The 11985-nt window shown below is 50.7% G+C and overlaps 1 protein-coding gene across 1 annotated transcript in view; it reads left to right on the top strand.

Annotated features, from left to right (window-relative positions):
* Positions 1 to 10565, top strand: part of LOC147086763 (rab GDP dissociation inhibitor alpha-like) — a 26766-nt gene extending 16201 nt beyond the window's left edge. Inside the window, exons 5-7 of the mRNA XM_085978319.1 lie at positions 242 to 451; positions 1061 to 1115; positions 9970 to 10565. Of these exons, the coding sequence (XP_085834445.1) occupies positions 242 to 451; positions 1061 to 1115; positions 9970 to 10122 (418 nt within the window). The 3' untranslated portion in view covers positions 10123 to 10565. The remainder of the gene's footprint in view (positions 1 to 241; positions 452 to 1060; positions 1116 to 9969) is intronic.
* Positions 10566 to 11985: the final 1420 nt, after the last annotated feature.

Here is an 11985-nt window from a genome sequence, read left to right as displayed (position 1 = left end):
TGTCGGAGGGGCGGTACTGAGGGAGCGCCGCACTGTCGGAGGGGCGGTACTGAGGGAGCGCCGCACTGTCGGAGGGGCAGTACTGAGGGAGCGCCGCACTGTCGGAGGGGCAGTACTGAGGGAGCGCTGCACTGTCGGAGGGGCGGTACTGAGGGAGCGCCGCACTGTCGGAGGGGCGGTACTGAGGGAGCGCCGCACTGTTGGAGGGGCGTACTGAGGGAGCACTTCATTGGCTGTGAAGTGCTTTGGGACGTCCTGAGTTGGTGAAAGGCGCTAAACAAATGCGAGTTCTCTCTTTGCTTTCAGATATCTACGTCTGCCTGATCTCCTACGCCCATAACGTGGCCGCCCAGGGGAAGTACATTGCCATCGTCAGCACCACGGTAGAAACGGGCGAGCCCGAGAAGGAGATTGAGCCGGCTCTGGAGCTTCTCGAACCCATCGACCAAAAGTAAAAAGAAACTTCTCTCTCTAAAATGTTGTTTGCTCTCTCCCTCTTCCAACGTCTAGTTCCAGCAGCAGGGATTGAACAGCGGGTTCGCAGTACGCAAGAATGCAACAGAGAGCAGAGAAGGTTAAGGGGAGATTGACCAGAATGGTACCAGGGATGAGGGACTTCAGTGATGTGGAGAGACTGGAGAAGCTGGGGTTGTTCTCCTTAGAGCAGAGAAGGTTAAGGGGAGATTAAATCGAGGCGCTCAAAATTGCAAAGGGATTTTGATAGAGTCGATCGGGAGAAACTGTTTCCAGTGGCAGGAGGGTCGGTAACCAGAGGACACAGATTGAAGATAATCGGTAAAAGAACAGAGGGGAGATGAGGAGAATGTTTTTTACGCAGCGAGTTGTTGTGATCTGGAACGCGCTGCCTGAAAGGGCGGTGGAGCAGATTCAATAGTAACTTTCAAAAGGGGGAATTGGAGAAATACTTCCGTTCTTCTCGTTTCCGGAACCCGAACTTGGCGCCACGTGGGAGACTCGTTTGGAGTCGTGCATGCGCGCGTTCCCGTGACCTTTGTGCTGACCTTTGTCCTTTCTCTTCCCCCCCCCCCCCCCCCCCCAGGTTTGTCGCCATTAGTGACCTGTACGAGCCAGTCGAAGACGGAACAGAGAGCCAGGTGAGATTGTCCGGCGCTGCGCTGCTTGTGATCCCCCCCCCCCCCCCCCCTGCTGCTCCTTCACCTGTGGCCCCCACACCTCAACCCACCCGTCTCTTCCCCGGTTCCCGGTTCGTAGCCCTCTGTGATATTGATGTAAAGAAAGGATTCGCATTTCTCCAGCGCCTTTCCCCGCCTCAGGACGTCCCAAAGCGCTTCACAACCAATGGAGGACTTCTTTTGAAGTGTGGTCACTGTTTCAAACAACCTTTTTATTCCCCCTCCTCCCCAAATTCCCTGCATCAGGGGGTGTTGGCTGGGCTTGGAATAGGAGAATCGCACAACACGGAAGGTGGCCATTCGGCCCATCGTGCCAGGGCCGGCCCTTTTGAAAGAGCCTGTATTCTCTTGAATTCAGAAGAATTGAGAGGGGGGAATCTCATTGAAGCATACAAAATGATTACAGGGCTTGATAGGGTGGATGCTGGGAGAATGTTTCCCCCTGGCTGGGGAGTCAAGAACCAGGGGGCCACAGCCTCAGGATAAAGGGTCGGCCATTCAGGACTGAGACGAGGAGGAATTTCCTCAAGATTGGGGAATGCAGATGCTCAATACTGCGTACAGTTTTGGTGTCCATATTTAAGAAAGGACATACTTGCTCTCGAGTCAGTACAAAGAAGATTCACTCGGTTAATCCCGGGGATGGACATATGAGGAGAGGTTGAGTAGATTGGGACTCTACTCATTGGAGTTCAGAAGAATGAGAGGCGATCTTATTGAAACATATAAGATTGTGAAGGGGTTGGATCGGGTGGATGCGGGGAGGATGTTCCCGATGATGGGTGAAACTAGAACTAGGGGGCATAGTCTTAGAATAAGGGGCTGCTCTTTCAAAACTGAGATGAGGAGGAACTACTTCACTCAGAGGGTGGTAGGTCCATGGAATATGCTGCCCCAAAAAGCTGTAGAAGCTACATCATTACATAAATTTAAAACAGAAATAGACAGTTTCCTAGAAGTAAAGGGAATTAAGGGTTACGGGGAGCGGGCAGGAATTTGGACATGAGTCTAGGTTCGGATCGGTCATGGCCCTGTGGGGAGCGGAGCGGGCCCAGGGGCCGTGTAGCCTGATCCTGCTCCTATTTCGTGTGTCTAATTCTGTTAGATTCAGGAGATGGTTCTGTGATAGTGGATTGGCGGTTAGGATCAGATCAGCCATGATCTTATTGAATGGCGGAGCAGGCTCGAGGGGCCGGTTGGCCTACTCCTGCTCCTATTTCTTATGTTCTTATGCTCAAAGGGACCTGGGTGTCCTTGTACATGAGTCACTGAAAGTGAATGTGCAGGTGCAGCAAGCCATTAGGAAGGTAAATGTTAAGCTGGCCTTCATTACAAGAGCATTTGAGTACAGGAGTAAAGAAGTCTTACTCCAATTATATAGGGCCTTGGTGAGACCACACCTGGAGTACTGTGTACAATTTTGGTCTCCTTACCTAAGGAAGGATATACTTGCCATAGAGGGAGTGCAACGAAGGTTCACTAGACTGATTCCTGGGATGGCGGGACTGTCGTATGAGAAGAGATCGAGTAAGCTAGGCCTGTATTCTCTTGAATTCAGAAGAATGAGAGGGGATCTCATTGAAGCGTACAAAATTATTACAGGGCTTGATAGGGTGGATGCTGGGAGAATGTTTCCCTTGGCTGGGGAGTCTAGAACCAGGGGCCACAGCCTCAGGATAAGGGTCGGCCATTCAGGACTGAGATGAGGAGGAATTTCTTCACACAGAGGGTGGTGAATCTTTGGAATTCTCTGCCCCAGAGGGCTGTGGAGGCTCAGTCATTGGGTATATTCAAAACAGAAGTCGATAGATTTCTGACTAGTAAGGGCATCAAGGGATATGGCGATAGGGCCAGTGAATGGAGTTGAGGCAGAAGATCAGCCATGATCTCATTGAATGGCGGAGCAGGCTCGAGGGGCTGCATGGCCTCCTTCTGCTCCTATTTCTTATGTTCTTAAGTGTGATATGGAGACTAGAACTGTGCACAGTGCTCCAAGTGTGATATGGAGACCAGAACTGTGCACAGTGCTCCAAGTGTGATATGGAGACCAGAACTGTGCACAGTGCTCCAAGTGTGATATGGAGACCAGAACTGTGCACAGTGCTCCAAGTGTGATATGGAGACCAGAACTGTGCACAGTGCCCCAAGTGTGATATGGAGACCAGAACTGTGCACAGTGCCCCAAGTGTGATATGGAGACCAGAACTGTGCACAGTGCTCCAAGTGTGAGATGGAGACCGGAACTGTGCACAGTGCCCCAAGTGTGATATGGAGACCAGAACTGTGCACAGTGCCCCAAGTGTGATATGGAGACCAGAACTGTGCACAGTGCTCCAAGTGTGATATGGAGACCAGAACTGTGCACAGTGCCCCAAGTGTGATATGGAGACCAGAACTGAGCACAGTGCTCCAAGTGTGATATGGAGGCCAGAACTGTGCACAGTGCCCAAAGTGTGATATGGAGACCAGAACTGTGCACCGTGCCCCAAGTGTGATATGGAGACCAGAACTGAGCACAGTGCCCCAAGTGTGATATGGAGACCAGAACTGTGCACAGTGCCCCAAGTGTGATATGGAGACCAGAACTGAGCACAGTGCTCCAAGTGTGATATGGAGACCAGAACTGTGCACAGTGCCCAAAGTGTGATATGGAGACCAGAACTGTGCACAGTGCCCAAAGTGTGATATGGAGACCAGAACTGTGCACAGTGCCCAAAGTGTGATATGGAGACCAGAACTGTGCACAGTGCCCAAAGTGTGATATGGAGACCAGAACTGTGCACAGTGCCCAAAGTGTGATATGGAGACCAGAACTGTGCCCAGTGCTCCAAGTGTGATATGGAGACCAGAACTGTGCACAGTGCTCCAAGTGTGATATGGAGGCCAGAACTGTGCACAGTGCCCAAAGTGTGATATGGAGACCAGAACTGTGCACAGTGCCCCAAGTGTGATATGGAGACCAGAACTATGCACAGTGCTCCAAGTGTGATATGGAGACCAGAACTGAGCACAGTGCTCCAAGTGTGATACGGAGACCAGAACTGTGCACATTGCTCCAAGTGTGATATGGAGGCCAGAACTGTGCACAGTGCCCAAAGTGTGATATGGAGACCAGAACTGTGCACAGTGCCCAAAGTGTGATATGGAGACCAGAACTGTGCACAGTGCCCAAAGTGTGATATGGAGACCAGAACTGTGCACAGTGCCCAAAGTGTGATATGGAGACCAGAACTGTGCACAGTGCAAGTGTGATATGGAGACCAGAACTGTGCCCAGTGCTTCAAGTGTGATATGGAGACCAGAACTGTGCCCAGTGCTTCAAGTGTGATATGGAGACCAGAACTGTGCACAGTATTACAGGACTGGGATGAGAAGAAATGTCTTCACACAGAGGGTGGTGAATCTTTGGAATTCTCTACCCCAGAGGGCTGTGGAGGCTCAGTCATTGGGTATATTCAAAACAGAAGTCGACAGATTTCTGACTAGTAAGGGCATCAAGTGATATGGCAATAGGGCCGGTGAATGGAGTTGATGCAGAAGATCAGCCATGATCTCATTGAATGGCGGAGCAGGCTCGAATGGCCGACTCCCGCTCCTATTTTCTTATGTTCCTCCTCTGCCCCCAAGTGGACATGAACGATCCCCATGGCCAGTACTTCGAAGAGTAGGGGGGAGGAGTGGGGCAGTTCTCCCCCCCGGTGTCCTGGGCCCAATATTTATCCCTCAACCAACATCGCTTTTATTTATCGCAGCACAGTTTGTGGGAGCTTGCTGTGCGCAGATTGGCGGCCGCGCTTCCCACATTCCAACAGTGACCACACTTCAAAAAAAGCCCTTCATTGGCTGTGAAGCGCTTTGGGACGTCCTGAGGTGGTGAAAGGTGCTGGAGAAATGGGAGTTCCTCCCTTCTTTACCACTTGCCTTCCTAAGAACATAAGGAATAGGAGCAGGAGTCGGCTGTACGGCCCCTCGAGCCTGCTCCGCCATTCAATGCGATCACGGCTGATCTTCGACCTCATCTCCACTTTCCCGCCCGATCCCTCGATTCCAAAAATCTCTCGATCTCAGCCTTGAATAGACTCAACGACTGAGCCTCCACAGCCCTCTGGGGCAGAGAATTCCAAAGATTCACCGCCCTCCGAGTGAAGAAATTCCTCCTCATCTCAGTCCTAAATGGCCGACCCCTTATCCTGAGACTGTGACCCCTGGTTCGAGACTCTCCAGCCAGGGGGAAACAGCCTCTCAGCATCTACCCTGTCAATCCCCCCCTCAGAATCTTAGATCACCTCTCATTCTTCTAAACTCCAGAGAGTATCGGCCCAGTCTACTCAATCTCTCCTCATAGGACAATCCCTCCATCCCAGGAACCAGCCTGGTGAACCTTCGCTGCACTCCCTCTATGGCAAGTATATCCTTCCTTAGGTAAGGAGACCAAAACTGTACACACTACTCCAGGTATGGTCTCACCAGGGCCCTGTATATTTGCAGTTATACTCCAATCCTCTTGCAATAAAGGCCAAAATGCTTGCTTGCTGGACCTGCGTGTTAGCTTTCAGTGGTTCGTGTAACAAGGCCCTGAAGCCTCTTTTTTTAAAATTCGTTCCTGGGATGTGGGCGTCGCTGGCAAGGCCGGCATTTATTGCCCACCCCCTAATTGCCTTTGAGTGTCTCGCTGGGCTATTTCAGAGGAGCCGTTAAGAGTCAACCACACTGCTGTGGGTCTGGAGTCGCACAGCGGCCAGACCGGGTAAGGGCGGTAGATTGCCTTCCCTAAAGGACGTTAGTGAACCGGATGGTTTTTTTTTGGCAGTCTGATAGTTTCATGGTCACCGTCACTGATGCTAGCTTTTCAATTCCAGATTTATTTAATTAACTGAATTAAAATTCCCACATCGCCGTGGTGGGATTTGAATTCTCGTCTCGGGATCATTAGTCCAGGCCTCTGGATTACTCGTCCAGTAACATGGCCCCTATGCCACCGTGCCTGTGACTTTTTTTTTAACAACCTTCTCTCTCCTGAAGTCCTTCCTGACATCACCCCTGAACGGCCTGGCTCTAATTTAAAAAAAGACTTGCATTTTTACAGGGTCTTTCCTGATCTCCGGACGTCCCAAAGCCCTTCACAGCCCAGGACACCAGGGAGAACTTCCCCATCCTCCTCTTCAAGGCTGTTTCCCCCCCCCCGGGCTGGAGAGTCTCGAACCAGGGGTCACAGTCTCAGGATAAGGGGTCGGCCATTTAGGACTGAGATGCGGAGGAATTTCTTCACTCAGAGGGCGGTGAATCTTTGTGGAATTCTCTGCCCCAGAGGGCTGTGGAGGCTCAGTCGTTGAGCCTATTCAAGGCTGAGATCGATAAACATAAGAAATAGGAGCAGGAATAGGCCACTTGGCCCCTCGAGCCTGCTCCGCCATTCAATAAGATCATGGCTGATCTCGGGCTCAAAGCCACTTAGAAACATAGAAGATAGGAGCAGGAGGAGGCCATTCGGCCCCTCGAGCCTGCTCCGCCATTCAATAAGATCATGGCTGATCTCGGGCTCAAAGCCACTTAGAAACATAGAAGATAGGAGCAGGAGGAGGCCATTCGGCCCCTCGAGCCTGCTCCGCCATTCAATAAGATCATGGCTGATCTCGGGCTCAAAGCCACTTAGAAACATAGAAGATAGGAGCAGGAGGAGGCCACTTGGCCCCTCGAGCCTGCTCCGCCATTCAATGAGATCGTGGCTGATCTTGGGCTCAAAGCCACTTTCCCGCCCGCTCCCCATAACCCTTCACTCCCTTATCTTGCAAAAATCCACCTATCTCCACCTTAAATGTATTTAATGACCCAGCCTCCACAGCTCTCTGCCCCAGAGAATTCCACAGATTCACGACCCTCAGAGAAGAAATTCCTCCTCATCTCAGTTCTAAAAGGGCGACCCTTTATTCTGAGACTGTGCCCCCGAGTTCTAGATTTCCCCACGAGGGGAAACATCCTCTCTGCATCTACCTTGTCGAGCCCCCTCAGTATCTTATATGTTTCAATAAGATCGCCTCTCATTCTTCTAAACTCCAATCAGTATAGGCCCAACCTGCTCAACCTTCCTCATAAGTCAACCCCCTCATCCCAGGAATTAACCGTGTGAATCGTCTCTGAACTGCCTCCAATGCAAGTATATCCCGCCTTAAATAAGGAGCCCAAAACTGTACGCAGTACTCCAGGTGCGGTCTCACCAGCGCCCTGTACAGTTGTAGCAGGACTTTCCTGCTTTTATACTCCATCCCCCTTGCAATAAAGGACAACATTCCATTTGCCTTTTTGATTACTTCCGCCTTTTCTTCTCCCCCGCAACCCCCCCAGATCATAGTTATACAGCACAGAAAGAGGCCCATCGTGTCCGCGCCGGCCATCAAGCCCTGTCTATTCTAATCCCATTTTCCAACACTTGGTCCGTAGCCTTGTATGCTATGGCGTTTCAAGTGCTCATCTAAATGCTTCTTGAATGTTGTGAGGGTTCCTGCCTCTACCACCCTTTCAGGCAGTGAGTTCCAGATTCCAACCACCCTCTGGGTGAGAGAGTTTTTCCTCAAATCCCCTCTAAACCTCCTGCCTCTTACCTTGAAACTATGCCCCCTGGTTATTGACCCCTCTACTAAGGGGAAAGGTTCCTTTCTATCTACCCTATCTATACCCCTCATAATTTTGTACACCTCAATCAGGTCCCCCCCCTCAGCCTTCTCTGCTCCAAGGAAAACGACCCCAGCCTGTCCAGTCTCTCTTCATAGCTGAAGCGCTCCAGCCCAGGTAACACCCTGGTGAATCTCCTCTGCACCCTCTCCAATGCAATCACATCCTTCCTATAGTGTGGCGACCAGAACTGCACACAGTATTCCAGCTGTGGCCTAACTAGCGTTTTGTACAGCTCCATCATAACCTCCCTGCTCTTATATTCTATGCCTCGGCTAATGAAGGCAAGTATCCCATATGCCTTTTTAACCACCTTATCTACCTGTCCTGCTGCCTTCATCAGGGATCTACGTACAGGAACCTCTCGTTTAAACGGCACCTAAATAACTGGAATTCTCTCTTAACCGGCAAAATTCTCACTCCGAAAACAACACCTCAATAACCGGCAATGTGTCCGAGTCCGAGTCTCCCGCGGTGGCCGAGTTAGTCAGTGGGGGTAGTTCTCCAAACTGCCACTACTCGGCTTCTTGGCGCTGTCAGAAGTCAGAACACCTCAATACCCCTGTAACAGGAGTCCGACTCTCCCGCGCTGCCGGTAGTCTCTTCCGATCCGCCATTTTACAGGGGTACTGTGCGTCTCCCGCGCTGTCTGTAGTCTCTTCCGATCCGCCATTTTACAGGGGTACTGTGTGTCTCCCACGCTGCTGGTAGTCATTGCATTGCATTCCAGAACCAGGGGTCACAGTCTAAGGATAAGGGGTAAGCCACTTAGGACTGAGATGAGGAGGAATTTCTTCACCCAGAGAGTGGTGAACCTGTGGAATTCTCTACCACAGAAGGCAGTTGAGGCCAATTCATTAAATATATTCAAGAAGGAGTTGGATATATTTCTTAAGGCTAAAGGGATATGGGGAGAAAGAAGGGACAGGGTACTGAATTTGGATGATCGCATTGAATGGCGGAGCAGGCTCGAGGGGCCGAATGGCCTACTCCTGCTCCTATCTTCTATGTTTCTATTACCCTCAACTGGCAGTCCTGTACTTAATCAAGCATCTTCCTCCATCTATTTAACACGACATTCTGTAGGTGAGTACCCAATTACTGTACACTGCACATTTCTTGATTTCAAAAATTTTTTTGTTTGTTAAAGATAGCCTCGGTAGATAACCCTCTCCGTCGCCCGGAATTTCTGATCAACCGGCAACACGTCGGTGCCGGATACCAAAGAGTTGCCTGTACATGCACACCAAGGTCCCACTGATCCTCTGTCCTTCCCAGGGTCCCCCCCATTCATTGGCCCAGAAATTTGGGTCTCCACGGGTGAGTCCGCACGGGGTACTCACCCGTAGGCCCAATGGAAGTGCTGGTTTCCTGCATGCACTGCGCATGCGCGGGAAACCGGCACTTCCGTTCCCCTGAACGAAGGGGTTCAGAGTTCGAGCGCGTGCGCGGGAGAGGCAGCGCGTGCACATCGAACTTAGCTTTATTTTGCAGGTTTTCCCGGGAAGGTAAGTCTGCAGAAGTTACGCATATAAAAAGCAGGCGCAAGGCCTGCTTTTTACAAGGTAAGTGGTGAATTAATTAAAATTAAAACATTTTTTCCACAGGTTTATATTTTTAAATACTTTAAAGAAAGGTAAGTTCATTTTTAGCCCTGTTAGAAAATAAAAAAATGTTTTTCAAAAATTTAAATTGTTTAAAATAGTTATTTCATGTAATTTATAGTTTATTTAAAAAGTGATTTAAAAAAAAAAAAATTATTTGAAGATTTAGTGATGTTTTGGGGCCCGTAATATTTATAAGTCTTGACAGCTCTTCCTGTCAAACTTATGAATGAAGCATTCCCTGCTCCGATTGGCTCCCCATGGCCCACGTGATCCCAGGGGACGTTTCGAATGAACTGCGCCCCTGGGATACACAAGCGCTGCGCGCCGGCAGCTGGAGGTGGCCCAGGATCGGAATTCCACGCGGGTCCCACAGCTCAACGGCCGGCGCGCTAGGTAAGTGTAGGTCAGGGGCTTGCAGCCTCCGACCCGAATTTCTGGGCCATTGTGTATCCCCTTGCCTCCGAACTTTTCAGGGTTAAATTTCCGTTTGCCACTGTTCTGCCCGTCTGACCATCCCCGTCTTGTGTCGTCTCTCTAAGGTCTTTGTGTCTCGGTCTTACGATGCCACCACCCACTTCGAGACGACTTGCAACGACATCAAGGACATCTACAAGCGCATGACCGGCACCGGCTTCGACTTCGAGAATATGAAGCGCAAACAGAACGACGTCTTTGGCGAGGACGAGCAGTAACCGGAGAACCGGTGTCCGCGGCGACACGGGCTGTGTGTGTGTGTGTGTGCGTGTGTGTGTGTAGTGTAAATGAAAGAACTCCTCCCCACTAACATCCCCTCCTCTGTCCGTCCTCTCCTCCTCCTCTCCCCTCTTAAATCGACTTCTGAACCTCCTCGTTAGTATAACGAGCAGGGGCCCCACCCCCTCCCCCCGCAGCCTTAAACGTACTTCCGAGTGGCTGCCGCCCGGGGAGGGCCGCGTGTCTCCGACTGAAGCCGCAGCGGCCGACTGTGCGCGCGCCCCCCCTTTTCCCGACAACGCGCTCCTTTCCCGTGAGGCCGTGTCCACGTGTGCGTTGACTGGTTTAAAGTGTGCTCCTGTATCGCGCCATGGTAGGGCGGCTCTCGACCGATAACACTAAAGGACTCTAATAAAGAAAATGCCAAACGTTCTGTCTGCAATGTTATGTCGGTCTGTCATTTCCTTGTCTCGCGGGGCGTTGTTCCCTGTTCGTAACTTCAGCTTTTCTAGATTTTTGAAAACCTAAATCTTCCATGTCAGAAATAACTAAATGCCGATAAGGTCCCGCATAAGAGATTAGCGTGTAAAGTTAAGGCACATGGGATTGGGGGCAAGGTACTGACTTGGATAGAGAACTGGTTGGCGGACAGGAAGCAAAGAGTTGGAATAAACGGGTCTTTTTCCGAGTGGCAGGCAGTGACTAGTGGGGTACCGCAGGGATCGGTCCTTGGACCCGAGCTATACACAATATATATTAATGATCTAGACAAGGGAACTAGATGTAATATCTCCAAGTTTACAGACGACACAAAGCTGGGTGGGCGTGTGTGCTGTGAGGAGGATGCCGAGAAACTCCAGGATGATTTGGACAGGTTGGGTGATTGGGCAGAAGCATGGCAGATGCAATATAACGTGGATAAATGTGAGGTTATCCACTTTGGTGTCAAAAACAGGAAGGCAGATTATTATCTGAATGGCTATAGATTGGGAGAAGGGGAAGTGCAACGAGACCAGGGTGTCCTTGTGCACCAGTCGCTGAAGGTAAGCATGCAGGTGCAGCAGGCGGTTAAGAAGGCAAATGGTATGTTGGCCTTCGTAGCGAGAGGGTTCGAGTACAGGAACAAGGATGTCTTGCTACAGTTGTACAGGGCCTTGGTGAGACCACACCTTGAGTATTGTGTGCTGTTTTGGTCGCCTTATCTGAGGAAGGACGTTCTTGCCGTGGAGGGAGTGCAGCGAAGATTCACCAGGCTGATACCTGGGATGGCAGGAATGACGTATGAGGAGAGATTGGGTCGATTGGGCTTATACTCGCTGGAGTTTAGAAGAATGAGAGGGGATCTCATTGAAACTTATAAAATTCTAACAGGACTAGACAGACTAGATGCAGGAAGGATGTTCCCGATGGTCGGGGAGTCCAGAACCAGGGGGTCACAGTCTAAGGATAAGGGGTAAGCCATTTAGGACAGAGATGAGGAGGAATTTCTTCACCCAGAGAGTGGTGAACCTGTGGAATTCTCTACCACAGAGGGCAGTTGAGGCCAATTCATTAAATATATTCAAGAAGGAGTTGGATATATTTGTTAAGGCGAAAGGGATCAAGGGATATGGGGAGAAGGCAGGGACAGGGTACTGAATTTGGATGATCAGCCATGATCTCATTGAATGGCGGAGCAGGCTCGAGGGGCTGAATGGCCGACTCCTGCTCCTATCTTCTATGTTTCTACCCATCAGAGAACAGAATCACCTTCCTAAAGACAAAGGGGGAGACATTCAGTGTCGCCCCGTTATCGGCCGTGCGCAAAGTTTAGCGCCTGGCGCTAATCACCGCCTCCGACTGCAAACTTGGCTTTTATCGCC

Source organism: Somniosus microcephalus, unplaced genomic scaffold (genome assembly GCF_052327205.1).
Source record: "Somniosus microcephalus isolate GS21.2 unplaced genomic scaffold, FLI_Smic_1.0 unresolved_chr7, whole genome shotgun sequence".
Taxonomy (NCBI): Eukaryota; Metazoa; Chordata; class Chondrichthyes; order Squaliformes; family Somniosidae; genus Somniosus; species Somniosus microcephalus.
Note: the sequence above shows the minus strand (reverse complement) of the source record. Positions and strands in the feature narration are given on the sequence as shown.